The sequence below is a fragment of the Pleurodeles waltl genome, chromosome 8 (assembly GCF_031143425.1).
Source record: "Pleurodeles waltl isolate 20211129_DDA chromosome 8, aPleWal1.hap1.20221129, whole genome shotgun sequence".
NCBI lineage: Eukaryota > Metazoa > Chordata > Amphibia > Caudata > Salamandridae > Pleurodeles > Pleurodeles waltl.
Window position 1 is genome coordinate 1161882352 of NC_090447.1, and position 21946 is coordinate 1161904297.

General features: G+C 44.0%; 1 protein-coding gene across 3 annotated transcripts in view; it reads left to right on the forward strand.

Annotated features, from left to right (window-relative positions):
- The window catches only part of ZC3H13 (zinc finger CCCH-type containing 13), a 532845-nt gene that overhangs the window by 295924 nt on the left and 214975 nt on the right, over positions 1–21946 (forward strand). For all 3 annotated transcript variants that reach the window (XM_069205400.1, XM_069205402.1, XM_069205401.1), the window contains exon 12: positions 16797–16952. In XM_069205400.1, coding sequence (XP_069061501.1) covers positions 16797–16952 — 156 coding nt within the window. The remainder of the gene's footprint in view (positions 1–16796; positions 16953–21946) is intronic.

The window sequence follows — 21946 nt, forward strand, 5'->3', positions numbered from 1 at the left end:
CTACTGTACTTATTCAAAGTACTTACCTGCAATACCTTTCAAATGAGATATTACATGTAGAATTTGAACCTGTGGTTCTTAAAATAAACTAAGAAAATATATTTTTCTATACAAAAAACCTATTGGCTGGAATTGTCTCTGAGTGTGTGTTTTCTCATTTATTGCCTGTGTGTATGCACAACAAATGCTTAACACTACTCCTTTGATAAGCCTACTGCTCGACCACACTACCACAAAATAGAGCATTAGTATTATCTCTTTTTGCAACTATCTTACCTCTAAGGGGAACCCTTGGACTCTGTGCATGTTATTTCTTACTTTGAAATAACACATACAGAGCCAACTTCCTACAGGCTTCATGCAAAACAATTTAGAACACTAATTTGGAAAACATCTAACTAAGGTCTCTGTCAAAATTAAGCAGTTGGTACCTAGAAAGGAAAAGCAAACAGACAAATCACAAATGCATTGTCATAATTACCCTCCAAGGTTTAGGTCAGCGCACAGGTTCAGTCTTCGTCTTCAGGACATCAGTCAATTCGCCATCAGTCAAAACTCAGCTCCGGGGCAAAAGGGCACTTCACTCATAAGGAGGTAAAGTGTAACATGGACAAAACTAAGGGCGAGGATGGTTTTAAGTAAAGTAACAAGTCACCAAACAAAATCACAGAGTTTCTGGATAAAACCGATAGCATTCCCTAACCCACCTAAATGACTCTCCGTGACATGGGTTTTTAACCCTTTTCCATTGTACATTCCCCCAAAATTCTATTGGTCATCTGTTATACCCCACTATCTTTAACCTATCAGAAAATACATTAGGTAATCTAACTCTTCACCCTATATTATTTTACAAGTCTTTGATTGGTCTTCATAATTGACGTCTTCAGTGGTGGCACATCCGGTATGATTTCATCTTTCTGTAATTCTTTGCACATCTTTTGGTCAGCAGTTCCATTGTCTTCACCGGTTTGAATAACCTTTTACATTACATTAATCTACACTGTTTCAGTTTGTTTTTAACATTTATTCCACGAGCAAGGAAAAGTATGCATGAGAACGGATCTAACATGGTTACATTCGTCTTCTAATTTGAAGAAAAAGAACGTGCAGGGTCGTGTCCTTTTATGAGTCAGCACACTGCAAAATAGGAAAATTCATTTAATATGAAAGCCAAACAGCTAAACTTCGGCTTGTGCGAACTTAAGGCCTATGGGGATTTCAGCACAGATTTAATAACGCAGTCATTAGTACAAACTTATTTAAACACAATATAAACATTTTAGTCATCATTATATGTCTACGTATATATTGGCGGCCACTCCCCGTGGTCACATTTTAAGTGCACGTTTAAGCAAAAATTATTATTATTGTTTCTATGCAGCATTATCACACATTAATTCATAAACATTTCATGTTAATATATATTATATAAGCTACGCTCTCTCGTCCGTCATCAAACAAACCTTTCCCTTTTTGACCTTTCACCTTAATTTTTCATTTTACGCATAATGCGCATTTCAAAATCTTGTCCCTTGTGTGAACTCTCCCAAATTTTATTAAACATTTTCTCCCTTTCATTTTCTTCATGCTTTTTACTCCTCTTGTTCCAATTTCTTTTAATTTTGTCATTAATTTTGCAAGCTCCCCATAATCCTAATAGACCGACTAGAACAATTAATAGACCACCTAATATTTTTGCAAGTACCCCATTCCAAATATTGCTAAACCAGCTCCCTACTCTGGCAATTCCTCTTCCTAATTTTTCCCACACTCCAGGTTCCTTCAAATCCTTCAAATCTGCACTATCTTTAGTTAGGTTAGTAAGCATACCTCTAACCTTTTACTATTGTCAGGTATATATGAGCAACAACGGCGCTCGTTGAGCATCTTGCAGCCTCCGCTGCTCTTTGCTAAAAGAATGTCTAAAGCAAGCCGATTTTGAAGAGTCATAGCTCTTTCCGCAGCAAGTTCAGTATCCATCAGGAGTATAGCCCCTGTAAAATTTGTCAGCATGTTATCCACAATAGTAGACAACTTTTGAATCTTCATGGAGTTTAAGATAACCCCTACCGAAGGAATTATGGCTCCAAAAATGTCGCCAACGACAGCAGCCGCTGTCTCTCGTTTTTGTCTAGTATGTTGTAATTCAGATGTTTTAGGTATTTGCTTTAAGTCATCAATCTGGTAAATCTTTGGGAAAACTATTCCCAAATAGCATGTCCCATAGCGTCCCTTAGGGAGACGGTAATAAGCATTAAGTCCACAGATATAATAAATTCCAGGGATTGCTGGATCCTGTCCATTTAACATGAATGTCCATTTACTCTGAAACAAAAACACATGCCTGCATTCACTCGTTCCTACAAATAAAGTGACATGTTCAGATTTTGGTCTATATATGCAAAGCCTTCCTACATGTAATGCACCTATAGCTAATTTGCCTTGCGTCTTTACTGCGGTGTTAGCATAATCATTTGCATATGTGCTTTTTTCTAGCCCCTTTTCTAGTCTTTCCTTCAGTGCTTTGCGTCTATCATCAGTGTGATCTAAGAAGCTTTTCTCTACATGTGTTAATACGCAAGTCAGATTGTTGCGGTGTGCATAAGCTGTCCCAAATGTAAGCGTCTGCTCAAAGAAACCTCTAACTAACTTCATACTATGCTCTTTAGCTAATTTGTTCAGAAATTCAGTCACATGCACAAAAGAGAACACTACATCCAAATTTGAATAAAAATATTGCACATGCTCTTGATCATTGAATCTTGTTAATAGCAAGCTACAACTTATCCCGTACGTTAATGGAAGGCTATGATAGGTGACCCCTTCTTGCACTGATGAAGGAATCTTTGTGCACACATAAGTTTTTCGCATCCATCGTTTCAACATACTCATTCAGCAAGCGATAGAAGACATTAGTGGAAAGTTCCCCCTTTGAGTTAGTTCCCTCATACAAGTGTCTTGCATCCTGCTCAAACTTCTCCCACGGTGTTAGTGTTGTAGTCTCAGGTTTTGAAGCATTGCTAGTCGCTTTCTTATCCATCCACGGCATTCCCGCAATCACTCCTACACTTATTATTGCACACACAATATCTAATATAAGACTTAACCAACCACACACCTTACCCTTTTTGTTACTACCTCTATTATAAGCCATGTCTGTAAAGAATCAGATAGCAGAATAAGAATCAACTTGAGGACGATATAAACTCTTTTTTTTTTCTTTTTTCTTAATGCAAAAGTCTCTTTCTCTCTGCGTATATTTACAGTGTTTCACTCACTCCAGGACCCTTTTGTCAAATCAGGTTAGCAGCTTGTCATAATCGGGTTTTCAAAGTAATTTCAAGTTATCAGTGTCACATCCGGTAATTTATACGTTTTTTTTTTTCTCTTAGCTTCTCAGTTTTCAATTTCTTTTCAATTTCAGTTTTAAAACAGTCTCTTTTCCTGACTTATTTCAGGTACGTAGTATTGGCCTGGTACTTCTCGATGTTTTTGCATATGCCTATTCAGGACCTGCGTACCTTCTATTTGCGGTTCTTTTTCTTTTCAATCTGCGTTCGCCTTGAAATTCTCCTTCACTCAGATCTTCTGTTCTTGTGGTGTTGGTTTCTTCTGTTACTGTTTCACCTGGTACGATCCTTTCGTTCACAGCCTGCTTCTCTGGCCAGTTATCTTCCTTATGTGTCTTTTTCCTGCTTGTCCTTTCAGGATGCTGAACAGCACCCTCCTCTTGTGCTATGGTGTTTTCTCTTGATGGACCTGCATCTGGCTCGGGAGATGCCGGTGTACTTTGGTCTCTTTCTACTATTTCCCCTTCTTCTTCTGGATCTGTAACGGGCTCAAGTTCTAACCCGTATCCGTCTGCTTCTGGGAGAACCTCTCCTTGTTTTAGTTCTCCTTCTGCCTCTACTGAGATGGGCACATTGTCACCTCTCTCGAACTTGTTTACTGTTTGAGGGACTAGGCTGTTCTCAGTGGGCTCTCCTGCAGTCTCAGTTCTCTCTTGGCTGTTTTCAGGCCCTGAGACTTGCCTCTCTAGAACTGTTGAGTTGGAAATTTCAAGTTCCTCATCATTTGGACACGTTACCTTCTTTGTGTGACTGGCATGTATCCAGTTTGGAACGCCTGCACATTTCACAGCAGTGGTTGTTGTCAATATTACTTGATATGGCCCCTTCCAGCGTAGCTCCAAACACAACTTTCTCACGTGCTTCTTGACAACCACCCAGTCACCGGCTTGCAGAGTGTGACCTGGATCACTGATCGGTGGCAAGGTGTTGGCTTCCACCTGGTGAGAAAAAGAGCGAACCACATCAGCCAAACCTTTGCAGTAGTCCAACACCATATCATCCGTGATATTCACAAGAGCATTTGCAGGTACTGTGGGCAGCCTCATAGCTCTACCCATAAGGATCTCATGGGGTGATAGTCCTGTCTTCGTATCAGGGGTGTTCCTCATTGACATCAGCACTAAGGGCAATGCATCTGGCCATTTCATAATGGTAGCTGCGCACATCTTCGCCATTCTCGATTTCAAAGTACCATTCATTTTTCTACTACTCCTGATGCTTCAGGGCGGTAGCTACAATGCAGCTTCTGTTCAGTGTCTAATGCGGCACACAAGAGCTTAATCACCTCATTGTCAAAGTGTCTGCCCCTATCTGATTCTATAGAGACCGGAAACCCGAACCTGGGCATTAGTTCCCTAAGCAGCAGCTTTGCAACTGTGAGACTGTCGTTTCTACGTGTGGGGTAAGCTTCAATCCAGTGGCTGAAAACACAAACAATCACCAACACGTATTTCAATCCTCCACAAACAGGCATCTCAATGAAATCCATTTGCATCTTGCTAAATGGACCACCAGCTCTCCCTATGTGGCTCAACGTTACCACAGTCCCTTTTCTGGCATTCATCTGTTGACAGATGATGCACCTGTGACAAGTAACCTCTGTGGCATGTCTGAATTTTGGGTTAAACCAATCAATCTTGAATGACCTGATCATTGCATCTCTCCCAAGATGTGCCTGTCCATGGTAAAGCCTCGCAAATTGTGATATAAGACTGTTTGGCAAAACCAATTTCCCCTCCTCTGACACCCATAAGTCGTCAGCTCTTTGTACACATTGTATTCTCTGCCAGGAGCGTTTTTCCTCTTTGCTAGCACGACCCTGTAGTGTTTTTAGCTCATCTAGTGTATCAACCACCCTTAATGCAAGCTTCAAACATGTCATTTTCGGTTTGCGGTAATAATTCCAACTGATCCTTGAACGATATTGCGACTTGATCTGCATAGCTGTTTCCCATGGACACAAAGTATTGTGACTTAACATGAGCATTGCATTTCACCACGGCAATTTCAAAAGGTAACTGAATCGCATGTAACCAATCCTTAATTTGTTCACCATTTTTCACAGGAGAACCAGAAGAGGTCATGAAACCTCTCTGTGACCACAATTGGCCAAAATCATGTACAATTCCAAATCCGTATCTGCTGTCAGTATAGATAGTGACTCTCAGATTTTCAGCTGCGTGGCATGCTTTAGTAAGGGCAATTAATTCTGCCACTTGTGCGGAATACACTCTCTTGAGCCACGAAGCTTCGATGATACCAGCTATGGTACATACGGCGTAACCAGCTCTCAGCATTCCGACTGAGTCTCTCAAACAGGATCCATCCACAAACATAATGCAGTCATTTTCCTTTAACTGTGTATCTTGAATATCAGGTCGGGGCTTGGTACATAGTTCTTTTACCTCAAGACAATCATGCTCCACTTCTTCATTATTAATCTCGGTACTTTCAACAGGAAGTAGAGTTGCCGGGTTTATAAACAGTACATCGCTTCAGTGAAACACTAAGTGACCCCAAAATAATTGTCTCATGTCTGGTAAGTCGGGCATTTGTCATGTGCTGGGTTTTAGTTTGAGTCAGCAGAATTTCAACTAAATGTAGAACCATTACTGTCAAGGGATGTCCCATCACTATGCCTTCACACTGCGTGAGGCTTTGACCAACTGCTGCAACAGTGCGCAAACAACCCGGTAAGGCTGCTGCGACGGGGTCCAAGGTAGCTGAAAAATATGCTACAGGGCAATTTGCACCTCCATGGACCAGTGTTAAGACAGACAAAGAACAAGCATCACTTTCATGACAAAACAGTTGAAAAGGTTTCGTGTAATCAGGCATACCCAAAGCTGGTGCCCTGTACATGCACTCTCTCAATTCCATGAATGACTTAAGCTCTTCTTTGAATAGGGTTATGGTGTACGGTTCATCCTTAATCTCTTTGCCTGTTAGTTTTATCAATGGTTTTGAGATAATTGAGAAGTTGGGTATCCACTGGCAACAGTAGCCCACCATTCCCAAAAACATCCTGACATCTCTTTGTTGTCGGGGGGGGGGGTGTCATTTGCAAAATGGCTGTCACCCTTTCCTTCGATATTCTCCTGGACTCTCTCTCAATCAAGTGTCCTAAGTACGTCACCTCTTTCTGACAGTACTGCAGCTTCTTTGGCGACACTTTATGTCCGTTCTTACCCAAATGATTCAGTAAGGCAATTGTGTCATATTTACAGTCATCTTTTGTCCTGGATGCCACCAGCAAATCGTTAATGTACTGTACTAGTGTCGAATTGAAAGGCAGTACTAAGGATTCTAAGTCCTTTTTCAATATCTGATTAAAGATGGACAGTGACTCAGAAAACCCTCGTGGAATTCTGCACCAGCTGTACACCTTGTCCAGGAATTTAAAACTGAATAAAAACTGGCTGTCCTCATGAAGAGGCACCGAAAAGAAGGCTAGTGACAAATCTACAACGGTGAACCATTCAGGATCACACGGAACCTGAAACATGATTACTGCCGGATTTGGCACTATGGGGCAACACTTGACCACAATCTCATTTATTTTTCTCAAATCCTGCACAATTCAAACCTTCCCACAGGGCTTTTTCAGACCCATTATCGGTGAATTACATGGACTGCTCAATACCTCCTTCAGGACTCCCTGTTTCACAAAGTCTGCATTTATTTGTGCCACCTGGATAAGAACATCTTGTGCCATGTGATATTGTGGCACCTGGGGAAACACTGCATTTGGCTTTACTTGTACTTTAACTGGTTCCACTCCTTTTCACAGTCCCACTTCCTTTCATGTCAAATCCCACACCTTCTCTGTCACTGTTCCCTGTAATTCAGCCGGTAAGTCAGTCACTGTAAGCATTGGGAATAATGTTATCAAAGGGTAATCTTCATTCGCGGTTTCTGTCTCTAACTCTGAGAACTGACCATCATCCCCTTCATCATCACTGTTTGTCTGGGAACAGGTAATCGAGTATTTCGTCTTGCACAGTAAGCCTCTTCCCAGTAGGGATACCGGACTTGAATCACAGACTACAAACTTATGCAGCCCCTGGAAGTTGCCAATCTCAACTTGCACTGGATCTGTAATTGGATTTGTCAAGTACTGGTTTGCTACTCCGACCACTCTTATGGTACGTCCCGAAAGTGCCAATTACGGAACCTCTGCACTTCTGACTGTGGAGCGTGTAGCTCCAGTATCAACCAAGAATGAAACCTTGTGACCCATTACCTTTCCCTCTACATAGGGTCCCCTCTGATCTACCTCTAGGGATGCTGCAAGCCTACAGTCTTCCCTGTCTGAACTGTCATCTGACCATTCTTCATTCATTCCATCTTCACCACGCAATGGGAATTGCTGTACTGTTATTTTGGCTCATCACTTGACCAGTGACCTGCTGAGGAAGCATCACCTGTTGCTGTCTGTAGGAAGTTGGCTCTGTATGTGCTATTTCAAAGTAAGGAATAGCATGCACAGAGTCCAAGGGTTCCCCTTAGAGGTAAAATAGTGGTAAAAATAGATAATACTAATGCTCTATTTTGTGGTAGTGTGGTCGAGCAGTAGGCTTATCCAAGGAGTAGTGTTAAGCATTTGTTGTACATACACATAGACAATAAATGAGGTACACACACTCAGAGACAAATCCAGCCAATAGGTTTTTGTATAGAAAAATATATTTTCTTAGTTTATTTTAAGAACCACAGGTTCAAATTCTACATGTAATATCTCATTCGAAAGGTATTGCAGGTAAGTACTTTAGGAACTTTAAATCATAAAAATTGCATGTATACTTTTCAAGTTATTGACAAATAGCTGTTTTAAAAGTGGACACTTAGTGCAATTTTCACAGTTCCTAGGGGAGGTAAGTATTTGTTAGGTTAACCAGGTAAGTAGGACACTTACAGGGCTTAGTTCTTGGTCCAAAGTAGCCCACCGTTGGGGGTTCAGAGCAACCCCAAAGTTACCACACCAGCAGCTCAGGGCCGGTCAGGTGCAGAGTTCAAAGTGGTGCCCAAAACACATAGGCTTCAATGGAGAAGGGGGTGCCCCGGTTCCAGTCTGCCAGCAGGTAAGTACCCGCGTCTTCGGAGGGCAGACCAGGGGGGTTTTGTAGGGCACCGGGGGGGACACATGCCCACACAGGAATTTCACCCTCAGCGGCGCGGGGGCAGCCGGGTGCAGTGTTAGAACAAGCGTCGGGTTTGTAGTGTTAGTCTATGGGAGATCTAGGGATCTCTTCAGCGCTGCAGGCAGGCAAGGGGGGGGTTCCTCGGGGAAACCTCCACTTGGGCAAGGGAGAGGGACTCCTGGGGGTCACTTCTCCAGTGAAAGTCCGGTCCTTCAGGTCCTGGGGGCTGCGGGTGCAGGGTCTCTCCCAGGCGTCGGGTTTTGGATTCAAGGAGTCGCGGTCAGGGGAAGCCTCGGGATTCCCTCTGCAGGCGGCGCTGTGGGTGCTCAGGGGGGACAGGTTTTTGTACTCACAGTATCAGAGTAGTCCTGGGGTCCCTCCTGAGGTGTTGGATCTCCACCAGCCGAGTCGGGGTCGCCGGGTGCAGTGTTGCAAGTCTCACGCTTCTTGCGGGGAGCTTGCAGGGTTCTTTCAAGGCTGCTGGAAACAAAGTTGCAGCCTTTCTTGGAGCAGGTCCGCTGTCCTCGGGAGTTTCTTGTCTTTTCGAAGCAGGGGCAGTCCTCAGAGGATGTCGAGGTCGCTGGTCCCTTTGGAAGGCATCGCTGGAGCAGGATCTTTGGAAGGCAGGAGACAGGCCGGTGAGTTTCTGGAGCCAAGGCAGTTGTCGTCTTCTGGTCTTCCTCTGCAGGGGTTTTCAGCTAGGCAGTCCTTCTTCTTGTAGTTGCAGGAATCTAATTTTCTAGGGTTCAGGGTAGCCCTTAAATACTAAATTTAAGGGCGTGTTTAGGTCTGGGGGGTTAGTAGCCAATGGCTACTAGCCCTGAGGGTGGGTACACCCTCTTTGTGCCTCCTCCCAAGGGGAGGGGGTCACAATCCTAACCCTATTGGGGGAATCCTCCATCTGCAAGATGGAGGATTTCTAAAAGTTAGAGTCACTTCAGCTCAGGACACCTTAGGGGCTGTCCTGACTGGCCAGTGACTCCTCCTTGTTGCTTTCTTTGTTCCCTCCAGCCTTGCCGCCAAAAGTGGGGGCCGTGGCCGGAGGGGGCGGGCAACTCCACTAAGCTGGAGTGCCCTGCTGGGCTGTGACAAAGGGGGGAGCCTTTGAGGCTCACCGCCAGGTGTCACAGTTCCTGCCTGGGGGAGTTGTTAGCATCTCCACCCAGTGCAGGCTTTGTTACTGGCCTCAGGGTGACAAAGGCACTCTCCCCATGGGGCCAGCAACATGTCTCTAGTGTGGCAGGCTGCTGGAACCAGTCAGCCTACACAGATAGTTGGTTAAGTTTCAGGGGGCACCTCTAAGGTGCCCTCTGTGGTGTATTTTACAATAAAATGTACACTGGCATCAGTGTGCATTTATTGTGCTGAGAAGTTTGATACCAAACTTCCCAGTTTTCAGGGTAGCCATTATGGTGCTGTGGAGTTCGTGTTTGACAGACTCCCAGACCATATACTCTTATGGCTACCCTGCACTTACAATGTCTAAGGTTTTGTTTAGACACTGTAGGGGTACCATGCTCATGCACTGGTACCCTCACCTATGGTATAGTGCACCCTGCCTTAGGGCTGTAAGGCCTGCTAGAGGGGTGTCTTACCTATACTGCATAGGCAGTGAGAGGCTGGCATGGCACCCTGAGGGGAGTGCCATGTCGACTTACTCATTTTGTTCTCACTAGCACACACAGGCTTGTAAGCAGTGTGTCTGTGCTGAGTGAGGGGTCTCTAGGGTGGCATAAGACATGCTGCAGCCCTTAGAGACCTTCCTTGGCATCAGGGCCCTTGGTACTAGAAGTACCAGTTACAAGGGACTTATCTGAATGCCAGGGTGTGCCAATTGTGGATACAATGGTACATTTTAGGTGAAGGAACACTGGTGCTGGGGCCTGGTTAGCAGGGTCCCAGCACTCTTCTCAGTCAAGTCAGCATCAGTATCAGGCAAAAAGTGGGGGGTAACTGCAACAGGGAGCCATTTCTTTACACTGTCCCATTGGAGCCATTGGTAGTTGCATTTGCTGTCTAGGTACCATGGGAGCCTGCTGTTGTACCTGCTGCATTTGCGCTGGTTGAACACGCGGCATTTGCATTTGCTGCATGGGTTGTAACCCTTGCATCTGAACCATGTTATTTTGAAAGTTCAAATTTTGATTTCTCAATTTTGGACCTCTCATATTTTGCAGTGTACCGACATTAGTGCTTTGTTGAATGACACCATCCTGCACCACATTTGGGCATTCGTGCTTCCAATGCCCCGCACGCGTGACATGGTGACCTCTTTTTTTACCCCTTGCACATCATTTTGAACCACAACAGTATTCAAATCTGGACCGCGATTCACAAAACCTCGGCCTCTCGGTTGTGCCTGAAACACACCATTCCCTTGCGGTTGCTGCTGTATCATCTGCTGAATTTAATTTCCCTGCATTCCTGCCTGCGCAGCCCTTATCTGCATCACCATCACTTTCTCCTTCAACTTTTTCTGCTTCAGCTCAATCTCATCACTACAGTATTTCGCATACTGCAACACCTCATCAATCGGCTTCACTTGCCAACAAATCAAATGATTCTTAATCATCTGGCTAACCTCTGGTCTCAACCCTTCAACAAATCTGAACACGCGATGGTTCATGTCTTTCGTCTCAATGGTCTCAGTACAACTGTAATGTTTGAATGCCTTCAACAACCTCTCATAGTAAGCATGTATTGATTCTTTAATCTCTTGTAAGGTCCGGTCTATTTTCTGCCAATCGGTCACTTTCGCCGACACTTTCTGCTTCAAAAACTCAATCACTTTATAATAGTATTTCATCACTGCCTCAGAGGGTGCTCCGGTCACCTTATCCCTTGCCGGCTCCTGCGTTGGCCAGTCTAGCCCTCGTTTGCACTCAAGCCATAGGTCGGGCAGAACAGTGATCTCAAACAAGGTATTCAGGTCCTCCCAGAGACACTTTGCAAGCTTCACAAACCTATCTGTTTCTTGGTACCACTCAATCGGTTTCTCCCTCAACCTGGGATAATCATTAGTGAAGGATAGGATGTCTCCCCTGGACCACAGTACATGGATTAGAACCCTACCAGCTGTTTCTCTCATTGGTAGCATCTTTACTGATTCTGTATCTGGTGTAGTTTTAGCTTTACTCGATCCTGGGCTGTCACCTTTCTCCTTGTCTCTTTTCTTATCCCATCTGCCTTCCCACTTCTCTAATGCTCCCCAGATTTGCACACTTTGCAATATTTCCCTTAAATGCGCTTTCATCCCGGCAGACCTCATATGCTCGAAGTCTTTTGAATCAAAGTCTAACCTGTAACTTATTTTCAAATGTTTAGTATTCTCAATATCAATATTGTATTTGTCTGCCAGGTTTGCTAATTTCTGATGTACCTTGCCTACTTCTTTAGTAATCTTAGGGCACAGGTATCTCAATTCTGCTTCTGTGTATGACTCTAATCTGTTTACCCCCATTGTTCCATCCACTAATTCAGCAGCTTCCATGCCCAGTCTCACAAAGTTCAGGTAATCATCTTTCTCCGACCTTTCCGGTTCCACTGCAGTTACTGTAGTCTTTTGCGTAGTAAAGGTCTTCTCTAACCACTCATTCAACTGTTGTACCGTAAAACCTTGCAATGAAATGTTCCCTGCATGCATCATTGGCGACTGTGAAGCATTCGTACTTATTGTCTGTGGGGTTAACACTCCTAGCCCTGCCTGTCTCATTGCCTCCAACGGTGCTTCAACTGGGCTATCAAAGACCTTGGTTTTTCAACCGCTTGCTCTCCTGGGGCCTTTAACTGGGGGGTTTCTATGGACCCTCCTCTTATCACATCTTGGGTAATTATTCCCTGATCACATACGCTAGGCTTACCTTGTGCATACAATGGCACCGGTGGACCAACAGTAATTGGCAATGATATTGCAGCTGGTGTCTGACCTGGTCCCAAACCTCGTGGAGCAGCAACTCCAAAGGTCTGATCCAGTGAAGCTGGGGCAGGTATTAATGGAGGTCCTGCTGCTGGATTATATCCCGGTATCAGTTGAGGCTGCGGATGGGGCAGCAATTGCGGAGTTGACTCAATCTGCACTAACCTCGATTTTGTATATATTGGGTCTGGCGGCACTATCAGGTTTGTAGGAGTCTCTAGCACCGGGACGTCTGGGTAGATTCTCTGTATCTGCGGTGGAGGTTGCAACTGTATCTGCATGTCTGGCGCAGTGGGTACACTGACACCATTCTGTATCAAACCCGTATCACTAGTTTGTACTGTATCAGTAACTCCCTTCTCTTTTGTCTGGTTCCCAGGACCCGCGCTAGTGCTCGGGACATTATCGATTACCGCATAAGGTGGTGGGCGATCATGCAATATCTTATTTAGGAATTCTTCATCGTCTGAATCCTCTTCTTCTTCCCAAGATCTCTTAGTTTCTTTAGGCTTACTAGAGCCTTTGTCTGTTTTACATGTGGCTTTCTTTCCCTGCGTCTCATCTCCCTGTGTTATAGCTGGGAACAATTTTAATCCATCAACTATTCCTCGTCTCCACATTTTGCTCTCATTGTCCCATCTGGCTTCCGCTAAAGTCTTTTCTGCCCTTTTTATTCTTCTTTGGAATTTTTCCTGTCTCTGTTTAATAGCCATTAGATCCCAAATTGCTAAAGCCTCATACTGAGCTGGCCTCGGAGGTGGCTTCTGTACACTTAACATCCACCTTAAGTTCTCTAGAACTCTCGTATTGAACGTCCCGTGTTCCGGGAACGCCAAACATCCCTCTTTTTCTGTCAATTTGCGCCACTGTTTCATCCACAAATAAGGCACAACACCTTTTTCCTCCATGACTATGTAAGCTGGAGTTCCCTCAGGCGGTGTAGGCTTCCCCTTCACTCGCCATAACGTATGTGTCTCCTTTCAGAGCACTCTTAAAAGCTTTGACAAAATTCATCTTTGCGTCTTTTATTTCGTTTGTATTTGATCAAAAAGTGACTTTAGTTCCCAGGACACTCTAAACCCACCTTTCTCAGTCTATTGCCTCTCACGGACGGCAGCCAATCCGTGCGCGATCCCTCTCGACAACTGACCTATCTCAGCGTGGCACCACTGACGTCACACTCACAAACTGCAGCTGACAAAGTCTTGCGGCTCGTCCGCCCCTCACTGGATTCACACCAAACTAATGCAAAAATTACTGCGAGCACCTTAACATTAACAACACAAATTTGCCGGTTTACTACAGGAAGGGTACACATTCGCTTCCAAACTTTACTGAGATTTCACTTGAAGCCTCGGCCGCTACTCTCTCCTTCTCAGTTCCCTCACCCGCAAGCAGAATTCGACCCGCAAATCCTACTCTTGACTTGTCAATGGTTCGTCCTAGTGCACTTTAGAACTTGCCAAATCTCCATCGAAGGTTTCACACATATAAGTTGACTCAAACGCGACTTGTCAACCACGCACGATTGACCTACTTAAACCGCACAAATTACAACATAAACCCAAGTGTCCCCTACACTTGTCAATATACTCCGTAGTCTTAGACCACGACGGGTCCGTACATGAACAACCAACCACGTGGATAATTTTGAATACAAAGCGCCACACTCATATAAAGTACGCCGACTTCCCTACTCTCATACTGTGGAGTACGCCCAATCCTACTAAAACAACATTACCTGGCCTAGATGCACACAAACTTCACAAATCACCTGCCAAATGCATAAGCTGAGCAAGCGCAAACCCTACGCCATACATGCTATGACGCCGAGAACATTCCCAACTCACTTAGGCAGGCTCCGAGATCCCGGGAAAGTCATGGTGAATTTAGAAACACATTTGCATTATCTCAGAAAAACAGTCTAAACAATAATTCTCCGTCCTAGGGCCCCAAAGGGCCAAACCGTTGCTCTGCTACCAGAACTGTTAACGCGTCCCTTTATATTTTATTATACATCAGGACTCGTTTTAGGCCAATAAATCTTTTGACCCAGTTGAGAGATACTTTAGGACGAGATAGCTAATCAATATTTCGACCAATACGTCAATTATGTCATCAATATTTATCACAACAATACATTTTACTTTAGTAAAAGTCATTAATCAAATCAAGACGCTAACATGACCTTTCAGCCATGAATAACCACACCGATTTAGTAGAATTTTATGAGTTTTATTCCCTATTAATTACAGTCTAAAAGCAGATGCGTTAATCTCAACACCAAGAAACATAATAGCATAGTCACAATATGGCAACTTTGATAAGATTTAATTAAAGGAAGAATCACAAACATCAGAACATAACACGGCGTGAACATAGATCAAATTCAACAGTGTGTCAATAACGCGTCAGTTCAACAAAGCATAGTCTCGGTCGTTTGTCTATTTGCGTCAGTTTTGGTGAACACCTGTCCTAACCACTGATTAGCATTCGCATGTTGGGCTTCATGCAAAACAATTTAGAACACTAATTTGGAAAACGTCTAACTGTCTCTGTCAAAATTAAGCAGTTGGTACCTAGAAAGGAAACGCAAACAGACAAATCACAAATGCATTGTCATAATTACCCTCCAAGGTTTAGGTCAGCGCACAGGTTCAGTCTTCGTCTTCAGGATATCAGTCAATACGCCATCAGTCAAAACTCCGCTCCGGTGCAAAAGGGCATTTCCCTCATAAGGAGGTAAAGTGTAACATGGGCAAAACTAAGGGCGAGGATGGTTTTAAGTAAAGTAACAAGTCACCAAACAGAGTCACAGAGTTTCTGGATAAAACCAATAGCATTCCCTAACCCACCTAAATGACTCCCCGCGACATGGGTTTTTATCCCTTTTCCATTGTACATTCCCCCAAAATTCTATTGGTCATCTGTTATACCCCACTATCTTTAACCTATCAGAAAATAAATTAGGTAATCTAACTCTTCATCCCATATTATTTTACAAGTCTTTGATTGGTCTTCATAATTGACGTCTTCAGAGGTGGCACATCCGGTATGATTTAATCTTTCTGTAATTCTTTGCACATCTTTTGGTCAGCAGTTCCATTGTCTTCACCGGTTTGAATGACCTTGTACAGAACATTAATCTACATTATTTCAGTTTGTTTTTAACATTTATTCCACGAGCAAGGAAAAGTATTCATGAGAACGGATCTAACATGGTTACATTTGTCTTCTAATTTGAAGAAAAAGAACGTGCAGGGTCGTGTCCTTTTATGAGTCAGCACACTGCAAAATAGGAAAATTCATTTAATATGAAAGCCAAACAGCTAAACCTCGGCTCATGCTAATTTAAGGCCTATGGTGATTTCAGCACAGATTCAATAACGCAGTCATTAGTACAAACTTATTTAAACACAATATAACCATTTTAGTCATCATTATTAGTCTACGTATACATTGGCGACCACTCCTCGTGGTCACATTTTAAGTGCACGTTAAGCAAAAATGATTATTATTATTGTTTCTAAGCAGCATTATCATACATTAATTCATAAACATTTCATGTTAATAGATATTATAGAAGCTACGCTCTCTCAGTAGCAATGCTGGGGGGCCTCTAAGTAGCCCCCAAACTCTATGGAATCATACTTCCAATACTAGCAACAGTATTTGGGTATGATTCAGATATGTTTGATACCAAACATGCCCAGGTTTGGCGTTGCCATTATGTAGCCGGACATAGGTAATGACCTATGTCCAGTACACGCGTAAAATGGCATCTCCGCACTCACATAGTCCAGGAAAATAGATCTGGAGCTTGTGGGGGCACCTCTGCTAGTGCAGAGGTGCCCCCACACACAGGTACCTTCACCCTGCCCTCTGGGCTGAGAGGGCCCTCCCATAGGGGTGGCTTATATTGACCTGGTGTAGTGACCTGTGCTGCTTGCACCCGTTTCACGCAGGCTGCAATGGCAGGCCGGCAGAGCCCTTTGCATGGGTTCCCTATGGGTGGTAGAAGAATTGCTGCAGCCCATAGGGATCCCCTGGATCCCCAATGCCCTGGGTACCTAGGTACCATATACTAGGGAGAGAGCAAAACTACTGGGGTCCTGGTTAGCACCAATCCAGTAGACACAGCCAAACATACTGACAACAGGCAGAAAATGAGAGTAACCTTGCTAAGAAAGAGGGTACTTTCCTACAAATAGCATTCACAAGTAGAGCCCTGCTTGTAAATTACTTTGAAGTGTATTAGCTCATTAATCATTGAAGTAAATAAATTCTTAGATGATATTTGTTAATGTTGAGGATGAAATGTTACTAGCTGCATTTTTATTTTTGTGCTAAGCCTGGATGTTCTATTTAATGTTTTTGTAACGTTAGGCAATAGAGGAAGAAGTCAAGCAGACTATCATGACAACTGGGAATCACGTAGTGGATATTCTGAAAGAGACCGTTACGACAGTCGAGAGCAAGCAAGGGATGCCTCATTTGATCGAAGACATGGCGAGAGGGATCGACGAGACAACAGAGAACGAGGTATAATTATTAACATTTTTATTTTTCAGCGCTCTGATTGTGAAATATTTTTCTGATGATCTTCATCTACTCTACCTAAAGTACAAAGTCTAGACCTGCCAATTGTTTGCTATTATGGTTTCTTCAGTGGACCTGAAGATCAACATATTCCTGCTTTAAAGCTACATCATTGAGATGTCACTTCCTCAGATGATGCAGTGGCATTTGCCCTAATACTTTTAAACTGCATAGAATTTACATTTTTGGAAGTCTGCCCACTTCCAGACTTCAGACACCCTTCATACTCTCCATCTTCTGTGATGTCTTTCTTGTCTGTCTTTTTCGTCTCCCTTTATGTTAAAACTCACCCTTTACTGCTATATTTTATATTTCTTCTCAATAGCTTGATTGACTCCTCCCTGTTCTTAGGAGTCTCTTGAAAAAAGGTAGTGTGAGGGTTTGGTTTAGCTCTGGTTTAATAATGATCTAAAAGAAAGAAAGTATTTTGAGGACTAAAACTTGTGTTTGTGTACTAGTGTACTCATGTAAACTTGGAATCTTACCAAGACTCTGGTGTTAATTGGCTATTAGCATCAGAAGGCCGTACTGAATGGAGCAGCCTCCTGCTTGCCTTCGTCTCTGGGCATTTATGATGCTGATGACCAGCGTTCCAAGAAAAAAAACGCAAGTCAATGGCCAAGAGCTCTTTGTTCTCAAAACTATTGTCCAAATTTGGATTTGGGAAGTACCACTTCAGGTCCTTCTATACTTTACTTCAAGTAGTCATTATTTGTCTGTTGATGTATCCCTTACCAGGTGGAATTGATCTGTAAGATCATACTGTGAAATTTTAGGGGCATTTGTAGGAGAGTGCCTCTTCTGACATGGCCACCCCCATATTTTGCCACTGTTACTGATGTTTTTCGAATGGGTTCCTGCTAACTAGGTCTTCAGTGCTAGTGCGCTTTCCCTAAAACAAGGTAAAAAGTCTAATTGTGTACAGTTGTCACACCCTTTAGCACCCCTGTAAGTCCTTAGAAAACAGTATCCCTGGTACCTAGGGCCTGGTTACTAAAGAGGGACTTTTGAGGTGCCCCCTGAAACGTACTAGTCCTCTAGTTTGTTGGCTAACTGATATCAACCAGCCTGCCTCCACAGATGAGTTTCTGACCCCCTGGAGGTGAGGGCCCGCGCTCTGAGGCCAGAAACAATGCCTGTTCTGGAGGAAAGAGTTATCACCGCCTCCAGCAGGATGGTTATTGAATCTGCATACCAAGGTCAGAGACTTAGAAATCTCTGCTGCGTGTGATTTGCAACCCCGGCTTCCCCCAGACCTGCTCTGAGGCCCAACTGGCACAATAACAGGCGTGAAATTAGTTATGCAAGTAGGCGTGCTGTATTACCAGGCTAGTCACACCCTTAAGTTGACTACCTGATGTTCTCTTCGAGGGAGGGGTTCCACCATCTTGTTTTTCTTGGAACTAGGAACTCTGGGACAGGGTTATGTCCACCCCCCTAGGAAGTGGTCATATAGGGTTGGGGGGGGGGGGGGTAGTTACTCCAGAGTTAAGTAGCCCATTGGCTACTACCCCACACTCTCCTAAACACCCCTGAATTGATAGGGGCCCTCCATGCACGAAGAACTCTGATTCAACTGACTAAAGAAGGAGGTCAAAGAAGAGCCAACCAACGCAAGGACCGAGGACTAGCTAAGGACTTTGGCTCCAAATCCTGCCTACCTGCTCCATTCCTGACAATTGCAAAGACCCGAGTCGTCCTGGAGCAGTGCATCCTCCAAAAGCCCCTGATACTTGCCAGCAGTTCGCCAACCAGCCATCATCTCTGTAGGAGTGAAGGAGCTACTTCCCTGCAGGAGCAGGCAGCACTGTGACTGGTGCTTCATTGTGCTGACCATCCAGTCCACTGAGGGAGCATTCGGTCCAGTCAGGAGGATGCAGTGTCCAGAAGTGCAGCCCCGTCGACCCATCCAGATTTGAAACGCTGAGCCTGCCTGGACCGATACCTGGAGTACAACTGCCAGTTGCAAGCCCCAAGGCCTGTTTGTGTTCTTCCGCAACTACATCACCGCAACACCCTCCCTGCACGTCAAGGGACTTTAACAGAGACCAGCTCCATACCAGAGGTCGTTCTGCTGTTACTTTCCCCTTTTCTTCAGGTACCCCAAGCACTGTGAGAGCCTCTAACTTGCCGTCCAGCCAGACAAAACACTCATGCACCCGAGCCCCCAACCCGGGGCCAGTGAAACAGACTGTGTCTCTGTGAAGCTAAGACCCTCAAGGTCCGAGTCCCCCTTCGGGGTCAGCCTTACTGATTATCTAGCCCCCACTTGCAGCGCTTTTTCTTCCAGGTACTGCTTCCATTGACTTCAACGCATAACATCCAAGGCTACCACTGATAGGAACACCTCTGCACCCAAACACAACAGGGCAGGTCACTCAAAACTGCTGGTGGTTCTAGAGACATTGCCCCCTACTTAAGTCCAGAAGAACAGTCCTGTAAGAGCATGGCAAGTGACTGTATGCAGTGTATGTTTTCTCTGTAGGATAACATTACCACTTTTGAAGCTCATGCCTAAGATTTGACAGCTGTAATTTCTGTATTCCTTAAAATCGCTACCTCAAAGTACTTACCTGATCTTGTAGATCTTGGTGCCTAAATTAATGTAAAAATCTGTCCATTTTTCTAAACTTGGTCTCGAGTTTCCTCTTGAGTGTGTGTCTCATTTATTGACTGTGTTCAACAGATGCTTAGCACTACCCTCAGATAAGTCTAAACTGCTCACCCCCACACTTCCACATAAGAGAACATTTAGAGTTATTACTTTAACCTCTATCATCTATAATTGTCACCTTTAATACCTGCATTGTGTACCCCTACATTTGTGTACTGCATAGATAGCCAGCTTCATACAGATATTGTTATACCTTACAATCTGACCCAGCAATCCTTCGCTGGATTATAAGGTGATTGTGGTGGAAGATCATGTAGCTTTTTTGCCAAACCGAAGTCAGCAGCTCCTGCTCTAGCAACACGAAGAATAGTTGCTAAATCTTCCCCACTGGGTTCATCTTTGGTTCTGTAGGTGCTGGACACAACATTTTTTCACCTACCTCCATAACTCTTTGATTCTTGGCTAGTATAAAAGGGCCACTCATAAGATTTCTCAGATAACTCCAGTATTGGAACTTTCATAGATTCACATGCTTGAATCATTCCCCATCCTCAAGATGGGAGTTCCCCGGCACATTATAATAGCAATGTAATGATAAGTATAATTTATGAAGGCCTAAGGCCTCCCACTTTAGTAATCTATTCTTGTCATTTTGAGAAAAGAGACCAAACCTAGGTTTCAGCCAATCAGGCCGCACCTCCCTCTAGAACACTCCTGTGAGAAGCTTCAGTCCCTCAGATTTTCCCCCGCATGTTGTGCTAGGGAGTCTTCACTGAGCTCTGCTCAGTCACACCTTTCTGAAATGATTTCGGTTATCTTTTTTCCTCATAATATTACTTATACCAGTTTTAAAATCTTTTTTCTGCTATAGAGGACATCTAATTTCTCAGTCAATCACCATGTCTGATAAGGAGAAGAAAAGTCTCTTCAGAGCCTGCAAGACACGTGGTAAGAAGAAGCTTCACTTTGAGGAGCCCCCCAATAACTGCATATATTGCCTTTATCCGGACCATTCTGCAAAGGATTCTAAAGTATTCAGGACATTTACTTACAAAACCCTTAAGGACAGGGAGGGCAGGCTGCTCATTTGGCTCCAGAAGTTAAAATCCAGGAAAAAATGGGTTTCTGGTTCTGATAGTGAGAAAACATCTACATCGTCAAGGAAAAATCAAGAGGGACAGATCACCTCAAGCTAGTCAGTCTGTGGGTCAGCCTAAGAAAGCTTTAAAAAAGACTAAACAAGGGTCTTATAAAGCTCACAACCCTTCTAGTTCTCCTCACAGGTCGCCTGCATCCTCCCATACAGAGAGAAAAGAGCATTCTAACTCGTCAGAACTTCGTAAAAAAGCTTACAGTTTATACGGCATTCAGTACGTCCAATGTGCACACGCCGACAACACCATCGTCGACGGGCCTTTGTAATGTCAGTGCTTAAAATATAAATTTCCTCACCTCTGTCAACGAAAGCGATGACGAAACCACCGTCAACGGGGGGTCGCACCGTCATTAAAGCTGGCACTGCCGCTGCAGACATCATAGTCGACGATACCATTGACAATGGAAAATGTAAAAAAAAAACATACAAATTCTAAATTCCGGTCACCATCACACACGTCTCCAAGTAAGGCATCACCATTAATCCCTGCCTACCTTTTGGAAGAGGATGACTGACGAGGAAGGGCCATTTGGGGTTGCTTACACCCTTCAGAGTTGCATGTAAAGTGCCAGGACTTAGATGACGACACTCAGTATGATCCTCAATCCTATTATTCACCTAAGGATTAGTATTGTTACCATGAGCAAATGTTTCCTATGCCTGGATCCCTTATCTCAGATTTGCAATTAATTCTTGAAGACTACAGGAAGAGATTCCCACCGTCAACATTGAGGCCCAGCAGGCATCTCTATCTTCATCAGCGCCACCTCCTTCCACACCTGTTAGGTCGTGGGTATTGCCGTTAGACGTACCTCCGCATACACCTATGTCATTTCTAGCACAAGATCCGTCAACATCGGATGATGGCAGAGACGATGGGAAGTTGCAAGATTCTGTTGCGGTGTGGGATGATTATCAAATACCTACTCCATCTTCGCCTTCCGCCTGTCCCAGTAGACTCCCCACCAGGTGACACTGTGGGATTTCACCGTATGTTAGAACGGGCCACAAAGAGATTTGCACTACCTATGCCAACAAATCATATGGACTGCGTTGGATGACTTTAAGGAACCCTACCAAATCAATGAAATCAATGACCATAGTTGACTATATATGGGATGAGGGGCTGAAAGTAATGAAAAATCCTTATATAGTTACTGTAGTCTT